The sequence below is a fragment of the Ursus maritimus genome, unplaced genomic scaffold (assembly GCF_017311325.1).
Source record: "Ursus maritimus isolate PB19 unplaced genomic scaffold, ASM1731132v1 scaffold_31, whole genome shotgun sequence".
Taxonomy (NCBI): Eukaryota; Metazoa; Chordata; class Mammalia; order Carnivora; family Ursidae; genus Ursus; species Ursus maritimus.
This window is the reverse complement of record NW_024425675.1, coordinates 28017598-28030773: the sequence shown is the minus strand read 5'-3', so window position 1 is coordinate 28030773 and position 13176 is coordinate 28017598. Positions and strand designations below refer to the sequence as shown.

The following is a 13176-nucleotide window of genomic DNA, read 5'->3' as shown; positions in this document are numbered from 1 at the left end:
AATTCTCCCCAAATTGATCTATATTTTCAACACAAGCCCAAACAAAATCCTAGCAGTTTTTTTAGATAGAAAATAATTTAATTCTAGGGGCGCCTGGGTGGCACAGCGGTTAAGCGTCTGCCTTCGGCTCAGGGCGTGATCCCGGCGTTATGGGATCGAGCCCCACATCAGGCTCCTCTGCTATGAGCCTGCTTCTTCCTCTCCCACTCCCCCTGCTTGTGTTCCCTCTCTCGCTGGCTGTCTCTATCTCTGTCGAATAAATAAATAAAATCTTTAAAAAATAATAATAATAATTTAATTCTAAAATTTATGTGAAAATCAAAAGACTTAGAATACCCAAAACATATATGAAAAAGAACAATGTTGGGTGTCATGCAAATTCAAACCATAACACACCCTCCAGAGTAACTAAAAAAGTTGCCAAAAATGTAGGGCAACTAGAATTCTCATACGTTGCTTGTGGGAATGTAACTTGGTAAAACCAATTTGCAAAAAATTTGATATTATCTATTGAAGTTGAACTTATGTCTTTTTCATTGCCACAATAATGCTGCATAATAAACCACCACAAATTCAGTGGCTTAGGACAACAGCATTAATTCTCATGACCATCAGTCTTCAGGAGGTCTAACATTCTGTGAATCTAAGGTGGGTTTATGCTGCAGGTTGGATTCTCATCTGCTCCATGTTTGTTCTGAAGGCCCAGGCTGAAGGGGCACAGCTATTTGAGACACAGTCTCCTTATGTACATCATCTGAACTCAAGAGTCAAATGAACTACATATGAATACTTAAGACTCCTGCTCCTGTCATGTCTGCTAACATTCTATCAGCCAAAAATATTTACATGACCAAGAGCAATATCAATGGAGTAGAGAAGTAAATTTGGCCAACAGCAGAAGGAGGAGAGAATAAATACTTGCTGAAACAATTCCAAATTATCATGTCCAGTGTGGTATACACCCAATAGAAATGATGCACATGTGTACCAAGAGACATGAAAAAAAATATTCAGGCAGAACTTTCATAGTAGCCAAGAACTGGCAACTATCCAAATGTCTATCAACAGTACAATGGACAGGTGCCAGGCTGGCTCAGTCGGTAGAGCATGCAACTCTTTTTTTTTTTTAAGATTTTGTTTATTTATTTGGGGGGAGGGGCAGAGGGAGAGGGAGAAGCATACTCTCTGCCAAGTGTGGAGCCCGACACAGGGCTCAATCTCAGGACCCTGGGATGATGACCTGAGCCAAAGCCAGATATTTAACCGATTGAGCTACCCAGGCACCCCAAGCATGCAACTCTTAATCTCAGGGTCGTGAGTTCAAGGCCCACGTTGGGTATGGTATACATTAAGAAAAAAAAACAAAAACAAAAAACAAAACCAACACAGTAGAATGGATAAAGAAAATGTGCTATGGCCACATCTACATTTATAGCAATGAAAACGAAAGCATGAGTACCCATGAAAACATGTCTCACTAACAATGTTACTCCAAAGAAACTAGGCACAAAATTATTCAATTTATATGAGGTTCAAACCACAAGCAAAACTAAATGGTGAAGTTTAGGGATGTATATTTAGGCAGCAAACCTAATATAAAGGTAAGGGAGAGATTACCATGGAAGTTAGATTTGTGGTTAGGTATCATGGTAGGGAAAGTGACACAAGATGGTGCTTCTGGAGTTTTGGCAATGTTCTATTTCTTGACCATGGTGGTCATTTCATGAATATTTGCTTTGTGATAAATCACGGAGTTGTACATTTTGGTTTTGTGTATTTTAAAAATAAGTCGTATTTTGTTGTTTCTACACCCAACCCTCTTGTTTTTGAACACACCTAGTTTCACTTCTAAGGACTTTGCACTGCTTTGCCTTCTGCTTGGAAAGCTCTTCCTCCACATCTTCCAAGGACTGGTTTGGTCTGCTTTTACTATTGAGATTTGGCTTCAAATGTCCCTTATTCAGTGAGCTCTGGCAATTGTCTCTTCCGTCCCAGGCCTCTAGCCTCCAACCCGATTCTCCAGCATTTCCAGCTTGCTTTCACAGCTGTATTGTTCAATCAAATTCTGTTTTTGTTGTGGTGGTGGTTTACTTGTTAATGTTTGGTACCCACTTCTAGAGTAAGTTCTGTTATGTGCAGGGTGCTTATCTGGCTTGTTCACAGCTGTAATCCTAGTGCTTACTTTAGTAGCTGGCCACAGTAAACAGTAAAAGCTGCTACTGAATGACTAAATCCTCTGTTCCCAGCATGTGGTACATACCTGGCTCATGGTAAGCGTCTGCAGAGATTATAAACTTCTAGAGGTGTTTTCCTAGGGAATGAGCACTTAAATATTACATGTGTGAAAATGAAAAGAAACCGAATTCAAAACGGAGTCAAGAAGCAATGAAGGGTGCCCAATAAGCACCAGTACTGGAAGCTTACTTTACATACCCCAGCAGGAAGATTTTCTCCCTGCTGGCAACAACCCAGCCAATGAGAAGCCACCACGACCCTGAACTCTGGCTCTCCGCCAATGAATTGTCACAACCACCTCTCCCAACGTCTTCCTTTGCTCTATAAAAGGACACTTGCCGTGGTTCAGTATACTCTGCATGTCTTGAACTACAGTTTCTCTGGTTATAAGTAAGCCTGGTAACATATCAGTTCTGTTTTTAAGGTTAACACTCTTAAGGTTATTTTTAAGGATTTACTAAGTTAAAAGATTTTATTTAATGTCACTTTGAGGCAAGACCAGTGTCACCACCATACCCTCAGGAGACACAATGGCAGACAAACACCACAACCCCGAGTGAGGCAGCTGCTAGAACAAACACGCAGACTCTTCAGGGTGGCTACACATCTCCCCCTGGACGTCTTCCGTATCCGGCCACGCACCAACCTCCTGGAGACAGCAGGCTCTGTTTCGCCCTTCCCCCAGTTGCGCACGCCAGACTCCGTCCTCCAATCCCAGGGCGAGCTGCAGCCTCGCGCCTGCGCACAGGAGAGAAGCGAGCGCCGCGTGGACGCCGGCCGCAGTCCGCGCCTGCGCATTGGCTTCTCCTCAGTGATTGGCTCCCGCCGTTCGCCACGGTTCAGTTTTCACTTTCTCTTTTTCCACCCCCCACCCTCTTCTTTTCCCGAGGCCAGAGGTTTTACTTCCGGTTTCCTACCGCCGCACCTCAGATAATCGGCATGTTCTCTCAGGCCGCGGGGCGTCTCGGTGAGCGTTCCTTCCTATGACCCTGCCGGAGAAGAACGACGTTTGGCTGACGAGCGCGGTGGTGCCTGCGGGCTGGGAGCCTGGGCGCCAAGCCCTCGTGGCCAGCGCGGCCCCAGGGCGGGGAGGAAGCCCAGGCTGCGACGTGGAGGGTCCTGCGCGCCCCTGAAGAGCCGGTGCAGACAGCGCTGAGGGCGTCCGCTGGGGACCCCGGGGGCGGAGAGTCGCGAAGGCGCCTGGAGGGCTCCCCCCCCGTCGGGGAGAGGGCAGAGCGCGGCGGGGGACTACTAGGGTCCGGACGTACCTGTCACGTTTGGCCGCGGGGGACCGAGAGAGAGGAAGTGCATGTGTGGAGAGGCGGATACCCATAAGCATGGGGAAGAAATTGAACAGTAACCTCAAATCCTCGGGGGCGGCGGCCGCACGGGAGACAGGTAAACCTTACCCGCGGTGGGCGCTTCTGTTTGTGCACCTGGAGGGAGGGAAGGAGCAGCCCCCGCCTCCAAAGCTGAGTGTATGGCGTAGCTGCTTGGGCTTTTGTGGTTGTCTGCTGGGGGCTTCGAGGCTGTCATGCACAAAATTGTTTAAATTCCGGTGGACATTGCATGCTTTCCTTGGATGGTGCGTGACTAACGCTCTCTTGCCTGTTTGCTCCGCTCTCGGGGTGAAGGGGCGGGAAGGGGGGCGGTAGTTTTCAGAATCGTTTTTGCCATGCTGCTGTTTAAATGAGTCGGCCTGTTATAACCTGTGGCCATTCTGAATATTGCTGACGCTTCGATCCTGACTTGATTCTGCGGCGTCGGTATTTTGCACGTTCTTATAGAGCTTCGGACGCCCAGAACTGGAGAAGCATTGCCTTTGAGTTGCTTGTCAGAGGACAGCTTCATCCTCGTGCACGCCGCGATAAATACTGAGTTCAAGCTTTGCTCATTTGCTTTGGACTCGCTGTTAAATAAATTGTAAAGGCTTCTGTATGAAGTCTGCATCTCAGGTCTCCTTCTGTCGTGAATCCATGGCAGTGCATGACATTTTCTCCTTTAAAGTAGTTCTAGAAGGAAGGGGTCTATCCCTAGGGAGGGTCATGTAGCAGAAAGCTCAAGTAGTGCACAAGGAATGTCGTAGCTGTGTTGGTCCACGCAGCCCAGCAGTTTATCCGAAGGTGGCACCGAGCAGCAGGTTGTAGGGGAACATGGCAGGTTAACCTCAAAACTTGAGGAAGACACTTTGAAAATCCTCTGGTTTCACTTAGTACTTGTCTATTTGAAATCCAAAAATTTAAATACACTTGTCTTACCCTTCTTTATTTTCCCTATAAGGTAGTTAGAATGGTAGGGTTTATGAAAGGACATTGTAAACTTAAGTGTTGAGCGAGTATCTGTTATTTTAGTAACGTTAGTGATGGAAGGCCCACAGTGTTTTCCTGAAGAAGCTTTAGAAGAGGAAAAGGGTGTGATACGTAAATTTATAGGATCTGAAATTGGTAGTAAGCCTACTCAGTTTTATAACAAAGCAGATCTTCTTTAACAGTGTAAGAATATTTTCTGTTGAAAACTGCCTTCCAGAGCTGGAGAATGCTGTGCAGTATGTTCAGCACTCCAGTAAATAACCCAGACTAGAGAGAAGTAAAAAGGGACAGATTGTATATAATTCTTTTTAAGAAAGACCAAGAACAGTGTTTGAAATTTTGGGTTTTCAGGACGTTGGCCCAAATGTAACCACTTCTCTTTTTAGAACTGTATTTATAAGCGTCTCCTGTACTCCAAACGTAGTTGCTTAAATGAATTAAAATACCCAAAGTGCCTAAAAACTTGTCTGAGACATAGTGTTTAACAAATGTAGTATGGTATCTGCTTGGTATGATTAAGTAGGTATGGTATCTTTATCAAATGAGTCTTTCCGTTTTGCCGGATATTTATTTTCAAGTTTTCCCCTATAACTAACAATGATAGTATTTCTGTAGAGTTGATTCCCTGTAAGAATGCTGAATAATAATGCTGTGAAATTGTCCTCAAATATCATACCCTTTAATAAAATGCACTCTCAAAAGGTACGCTTTATCTCCCTGCTAGCCAGCAGTGGATGATAACAGTATTTCTCGAACGTCTTACTAATTTTTCTAATAACTGAAAGTAACTTCTCATTTTAATTTTTATCTTTCTTGGGTGATAAAAAAAGAAACATCTTGGCTGGCTCATATCCATTTGCTCTTTTTTTTTTTTAAACGGGTTCTGAACTCTTCTTTGACCCATTTATTATCACACTGTTTTAATTATTGTACCTTTATAATATATCTTGTTACTTTCTTTTGAAAAAAGCTTTGGGCATTTTTTGCATTTTTCTTCCAGATGATGTTTAGAACCATCTTTCCAAGTTCTACAGAAAATCTTGTTAGGATACTGTTTGTGACTGCATTGAATTTATAGATTAATTTGAGAAGAGACATTCTTTTGAGTTTTTCCTTTTAGGATGGTAGGTATGTCCCTTTGTTTCTTCAGTTAAAATTTTTGTTGCTAAGTATACCATTTATAGGTACTGTTTTAAAAAAAAAAAAGTATATCTGTGTACCTAGCTTGGAAGGATATCTACCTTACAAGCGTCACTGTGTACCTCTCCCCAGAAGCAACGTACTGCCACCGCCACCATCACCATGGTCATCCGGAATTTTGCATTAAGTATTCCCTTGCCTTTCTGTACAGTTGTATCACATACATATTTTTTAAATCAACCTATTTACTTTCACCTGTTTTTGAGCTTTATCTGTGACTTATTAAACGTTATGTTTCTGAGATTCATCATTGTCGAAGCATGTGCCTGTAGTTCAGCAATTCAGAAGCTTTTTGGTCTCATGGCTCCCTTTATGATTTTAAAAACTAGTGAGGACCCTAAAGATCTTTCATTTATGTGGATTATATCATTAGATATTAAAACCGATTGATCTTAAATATGGTACATATGGCATCTGTTGGTGTATTTATTGGTATCTCTAAAAAATAATAATACAATATAAATAACATTTTAATGAAAAAACTTTTCCAAAAAAAAAATAAGTGGCATTGTTTTTACATTTTCACCAATATCTTTAGTGACTCAGTTTCATGTCTGCTTCTGCATTCAGTCTGTTGCAATATATTGTTATGGTTGAAGGTATATGAAGAAAATCCAGACTCATCTGTGTATTTAGAAAACAGAGGAATGTTTTAATAAACTTTTAAGATAGGTTTTGATGAATATCAAAGGAAAATAAAACTAATAGTTTCTTTACAGGTTAGCTGCAGTGTAAAATTTGAAGCCATGTCAGTGAACTTCTCGAACTCTGTGACATGTAAACTCATTGGTCTGTCTTGCATTTTGAAGGGATCTTTTATCCACACATTGGTCATGCAATAGATACTAGTTCTCTGAGTTGTGTAGATCTCTCAGATGATGACACATTTCAATATAGATCAAAAAATCCACCTAAGCACCATCACCACTTTGGGAACCACTGCTATATTTCATTCATTTTCATTGAAGTATAATGGTCTACTCTAAGAATATATTATAATTGCATTATATTCTTAGCTGTTTTATTCTTTATGAACATATTGGTTATTTCCAACATGGGGCTATTATAATCAGTGCTGCCATAAACGTTCTTGTTCATCCTCAAGTGTGTATATATGATACTTTTGCTTGGGCATATTAGTAATAGAATTGCTGGATGCGTTGGGAGGATATATGCATGTTTGGTTTCATTAGATAATGTCTAACTTTTCCCAAATGGTAGTTCTGATTTATACACCACTAATTTTGAATGAAACCTCCCATTGCTTCCCATTCTCTCCATGTATGGCATTGTCCAGCTTTTTACTTTTTGCTAGTCTGGTGGAAATGAAATATTGTGGCTTTCAACTGCGTTTCTGCGATTACATAAAAAAAGTTAAACATTTGTTTTCTTTGTAATGTTTAGTCATGTTTTTGCCACTTTTTCTATTGGGTACTTGTTTTAATATGTATGAATTTTTAAAAAACGCGTTATATATACAAGTTGAACTCTTCCTGCTGCTTAAAAAATTACTGGAATAATTTATTTAAACATTTAAAACATACATAAAGACCATACAAAGAAAAGTCTTCTTTCCTGTACCTATCCACCTCATTCCCCAATGTTTGTTTTTATATTCCTCTTAATCTGATTTGTGCTATGCTACATTTTTTCCCCTCCATTTTTCAGTATATCCTGAAAATCTTCACAAATCAGCATATAGGTAGATGCTTATTCTACAGCATAGGAAACCAGTTTCTCATTGTGTGGCTGTACCAGTTTATTTAACTAGTCTGTAGTAGATAATTAGTTTCTGGTCTTTTGCTGTTAAAAACAGTGGTGCATGGAGTAATTTTGTAGAGTTGTCATTTTGTATCTGAGCAGGTATTTCTGTACTATTAATTTCCAGAACTGTGATTACTGGGTTAAAGCCTTTGAAATTTTGAGACATATTGCCAGACTGCTTTTCTTGGGATTTTGCACGCTTACCTGCAGTATGCTGCAGTGACTGTTTTCCTAAAGCCCCCCTCACAGGGTGCATTGCTCAACTTGTGTGTTTGGTAGTTTGATAAATCAGTTTACAGATAATTATGACTGAATTTGAGCATCTTTTCATGTGTTTAGAGGCCTTTTTTTCTCCTTTGTACTGTTCATATCCCTTGTCAATCTCTGTTTTTTATTGGGTTGTTGGACTAAAGGACTTTTTTTTTTTTTTTTAAGATTTTATTTCTTTGTCAGAAAGGGAGAGAACAAGTAGGGGGAATGACAGGCAGAGGGAGAAGCAGACTCCCTGCTGAGCAAGGAGCCCAATGCAGGACTCCATCCTGGAACCCTGGGGTTATGACCTGAGCTGAAGGCAGGTGCTTAACCTACTGAGCCATCCAGGTGTTCCTGGACTATAGGACTTCTTTACCCACTCTGGGTACTAATCTTTTGATAGTTAAATGGATTGCAAATACCTTTTCTCTCTCTTCATGATGTTTTTTGATGAACAGAAGTTGTTAATTTTAAAGTTTTTCATTTTGTGTCTATATATTTGGAATTGTTAATTGTGGATAGTTTGGAGTATAGATAAAATTTAACTTTATTCTCATGTAGATAACCAGTTGTGGTAGAATTTACCATTGAATCCACTTGGGTCTGAAGGGTTTTTTTGTGGCAAATTTTTGACTAGTGATTCAAATTTTTTAGTGGTTACATGATTTAATCAAGATTTGAAAAAGATGTCAGTATTGCTTAGATTTTTCTAGGTCCCTGTTTTGTCTGAATTTTTAATATTTATGGCTGTTAACAGTGCCCTCTTGCTGTCTTTAATGTGTGAAGCATGTGTAATTATGTCTCCTTTTTTCAGTTTTGATATTGAATATTTCTCCCTTCTGTACTGTTAATTCATCTTGCTTATAATCATTTATGCTTTGTGATTTTCTCTTTAATACATTTCTTTTTGTGTTTTTTAAATGCGTTTATTTTGAAATAGCTGTAGACTCATGCACTTGTATGTTTTAGATGTCTCTTTTAAAGAGCATCTGTTGGAATTTTTTAATGCAATTTTAAAGCATTTCAGCTGGGACATTTAGCCTATTTACACTCACTGTAATTACTCTCATTTTGCGCTATTTGCCCTGGCTATTCTATATTTCTTTTCTCTCCCTTCCGTTACTTTTTATTTATTTATTTATATTTTTATTTTTTTTTGTTTTTTAAGATTTTACTTGTTTATTTGTCGGAGAGAGAGAGAGAGAGAGAGCGCGAGCGCGAGAGCACAAGCAAAGGGAATGGCAGGCTGAGGGAGAAGCAGGCTCCCTACTGAGCAAGTATTCCCCAATCCGGAACTTGATGCTGGGACTCGATCCCAGGACCCTGGGATCCTGACCTGAGCCCAAGGCAGCCGCTTAACCAACTGAGCCACCCAGGCGTCCCCCTTCTGTTATTATTTAAATATCAATTTAGTATCTTTATCATTCCATTTTCCCCATGTACTAGTTTGGAAAATACGCTTTTTTTTCCTTTTCCTAATTCTCTCAGAAATATCATGCATCCTTGACTTTTCAAAATCTAAAAAATAAAACAAAGAAAACCCCAATAGTTTTATCTTCCTCTTAGATGGTACAAGAACCTTAGAAGTTTAACTTCATTCAGTGTCCCTGCGTGACTTATATGTTATCATATATTTTAATATTTTAAGATAATAATCTTACTGGACAGAAGAGGGCTTGTTTAGAATTATTGTGTTTTAAGGTCTGTTTATTTACATTTCCCACATTTTTACTACTTTTCTCTATTGCTTCTTTTATCTTTTAGAACATCAGTCTAGGACCATTTTCCTTCTGCTCAAAGCGTGTTCTTTGCGATGGTTTTTTTATTGTTTTTGAAGGATTGCTTGATGATGAACTCTTTCCATTTTTGTTTACCTGAAAATACCTTTGTTTCACTGTCACTTATGGCAGACGTTTTTGCTAAATATAGCAATTTAATTTGGCAGTTGTTGAGCACATTGTGGATCTCATCCCTTGTTCCTTTGTCTTTTCCATTATTGCCACTGAGAGCTCGGCTGTGTCTCCGTTCTTTTTTCTCTGGCTACTCTGGTATTTTTCTCTTTTGTCTTTAGTTCTGTGCTATTTCAATGCAATGTATCTTTATCTTGCTGGGGATCGTTTGGCTTAAATCTGTAAGCTGGAGGTATTTTGAAATGTGTTTATTAGCTATTCATAATTTCTGAACTGTGAATTTCCATTTCTCTTGATCTATCCATCTTAATGTATAAATCAGTCTTTTATCATCTGTGTAGTATTTTTTCCTCTTCTTTTGCTTTTCTCTTCACTTTGTTTCCCTCAGCTCCACCAACAGAATGCATTGCCAAACTTGTGGATTTTTGATAATCTGATAAGTGAGAGGTGAAATTTGACAATAAAACTCTGGAACGAGTCTTTTGGGGAGAAGGGGTAGGACTATGAGTATCCTTTCAGTTTTTTCATCATAATTGGTTTATTTAGATGTTTCTTCTGTTTAGATCAGTGTTGGCAAATTATATTTTTATAGTTTTCAAATTAATTGGTATAAATTGTTTGTGATATTTTATAATTTTAGGAATGTTTTCCTTGTATTTGTGGTTATAGTCTCCTTTTTGTTCTGCTTTTTAATTTTTCTGTTTTGAATATATTTGCTAAAAGATTATTTCATTTATTCTAAAAGTAACATTTTTTATTTTTATTGATTAACTCAGTTGGCCTTTTGTTTTTGTTTTAAATTTGGCTTCTCTTTTTAACATTACTACTTTTATCATAAGAAATATGTCTGGAGCATATTTTGTTTTCCCTTAATAAGAGAAGGAGAATTGGAGAATTAAATCTCTTGCTTATATTCTGTGTAAAGACTCACTACCTTCCTTGGCATGGTGAAATAGACCCTGTTTAGAACTTTTGAGTACACCTTCTCCCTCCCTGGTTAGAAGAATATTCAAGACCCCAACTTGTGAGATTTAGTTTGGCCAGTTGAAGTACCTGTTTTACCCTGTGGTTTTCCCCTACTTCTCTGTGAGCCACTGTTAGTGAACAGTCCTGTTCTTTGCGCAGGACTTTCGGGGTGGGTATTTCTAGGGGTGTAAGCAGTAAAAAAAAAAAGTCACCTTTGTTATGGCATGGATTAGGTCACTTTCTATTTCATCATCTGTAATCAAAAGAATCCAGAGCAGGTTTTAAAATGTAATTGTCTCTGAGAAAAATTTATTTTTAGGATTTTCTTTTAAGAGGTACAAAACAACTTAACAGTGTCCTTGTAATAAAGTACAGTTTAATGCAACCATCTCATTGGAGGCTGATAGTTTAATTTAAAGCACAAATTAGGAGTGCCTGGGTGGTTCATTTGGTTGAGCGTCTGCCTTTGGCTCGGATCATGATCTTGGGGTCCTGGGATCAAGCCCCACGTTGGGCTCCCTGCTTGGTGGGAGTCTGCTTCTCCCTTTCCCTCTGCCTCTCCCCCAGCTTGTGCTGCCTCTCTCAAATAAATAAATAAAATCTTTTTTAAAAAATAAAGCACAAATTAGTAAATCCAGTTTGGTAAGGAGCCAGAAAAAGGGCAGTTACTTTATACCCATGTCTAAAAATGACACCATATAAACTTAAAAGGTGCATAACTTGAACATGGAAAGTATGGTCTCCAAAAGAATTTATATAGCATAGCAAGATAACAAATTTTGTAGATATAAGATTATAAGCATCTATTTGATATACAAAAATACTTTTTACTGTCAGGTTGGATTCTGAGGATGTTAAAACAGTCTTCAAAAATTGAATATTAAATCCAAAAGTAAATATGCCACAGTTAAATGAAAAAGTCCTAGTACATAGGTATATCTCATTTTATACAATGGATATAAACTTCCAAAAATGTTTTTAAAAAAAGCAATTTCTCTCCCTTTCGATATACTAAATTCTCAAAGTGATTTGCGGTTTTAAGTAGTACATAATCAATCTACATGGTTCTTTATGAATTTAAGTGAATTTTGTGAGTTAAGATTTTCCTGTATGTTTTCTATATGTAGCACAGTAGTGGTAATGATTCTCTAGGATCTCCTGAATAGTTCCTCCAGCAAATGCAGATATGTTCAGGAATGCAGATGCATGTCTTCAGTAACTTTGTTCAAGCATGAGCCAAAAGTAGAGATGTCCTTGGGTCAGGCCAAATACTTCATGCGCCCCCAAAGTTCTATTTTTGGTAGGTTTTGTTAGGGCAGCCTGGCTTAGTGGGTGAGCACTCCCGTCCTGACCACAAGTGCTAATATCAGCATCTCCTGGGGATCCGTGGAGCACTCAAAATCATATTCAGTAGACCTTCTATTTTTGTAAATTATACAGAAAAGCCTTATGAAACTTTAGCTGGTGAATTTATATAGACGATAATGGGAAAGCATTATAGGGGCACTGATTTAGAGTAATTGGGGATCACTGTAGTGAAAAGATGTGGATTTCACATTAGGTCTGGGGTTGGCAATCCATCATCATTACAGCATCATTACTGAGAGCCTGTGAGCAAGATCCTTGAAGACATTGAAGCTTGGAGCCCTCACTGTAAAATAACAAACACCTGAGGGTATTGGGAGACATCAGAGGAAGACCAAGGGCACTTTGCTTCTTTGACCAGCCCTCGAACCAGATCGCAGCTCCCATTAACCCTCTACCCGGTGGCTGGGGTTCTGGGGTCTGCGCCTGCCTTCCGCGGGCTCGCGGTCAGCCGCCCTCGTTGACTTTTAAAAGGTGCCGCCCCGCGCTGCCCCAGCCGACAGGCCTGCTGGGCCGAGGTGCAGCCCCCTCCCCCACACACCATGAGGTGAGGAGGAGGAGGGGCTGGCCTCCACCCGCAGCTCTGCTCCCCAGTGCTGCCAGGGCGCCCCACCTGGCCAGCGGGCTGTCTTCCTTAGCGCGGGGTGCAGAGGAGACTGGGAGAAGGGACAGACGAGGTGTCTAGCCTTCAGGGGACTTTGGAGAGTGAAGCTTTGGTGGGACCGCCAAGACAGGTCGGATGGTACTTACAGGTTTACGGAACTCCTTTGCTCCTAACTCCTCACCGAATTCTCTCAGTATGGTAGTGAGGAAACCCTTGCAGAACTTCTAGAGAGAGGGCATCACGTCTGACAGCTCTACTGTGTGTATAGATTTACAGTATTATGGGTCATCTTCTGAAGTGACAGTCCACATGTTTTGTTCTTATAGCAAAGGTCGTTTGGTTTTTATTCCTTCTGGTATGATTATCTGGGCATTAGAAAACATTTAAACTTCGTACATGGCAAACTTCTTTATATTTTTAAAAAATTTTATGAACATCATATCTTTCTTCTATAGTATTTTATCTTTTTTAACAGGGATGCTTTGTTTCGTGGATCTCTATTATTTTGCCTCATGGGAAATGTTATTTCCATTTATTTTCTCTGCTTTGTCTTCATATTTAAAAACTAGCT

General features: G+C 39.8%; 1 protein-coding gene across 1 annotated transcript in view; it reads left to right on the top strand.

The window, feature by feature from the left end:
- Nucleotides 1–2748: 2748 nt before the first annotated feature.
- Nucleotides 2749–13176, top strand: part of TASOR2 (transcription activation suppressor family member 2) — a 76210-nt gene continuing 65782 nt past the window's right edge. Inside the window, exon 1 of the mRNA XM_040645462.1 lies at nt 2749–3633. Coding sequence (XP_040501396.1) covers nt 3573–3633 — 61 coding nt within the window. The 5' untranslated portion in view covers nt 2749–3572. The remainder of the gene's footprint in view (nt 3634–13176) is intronic.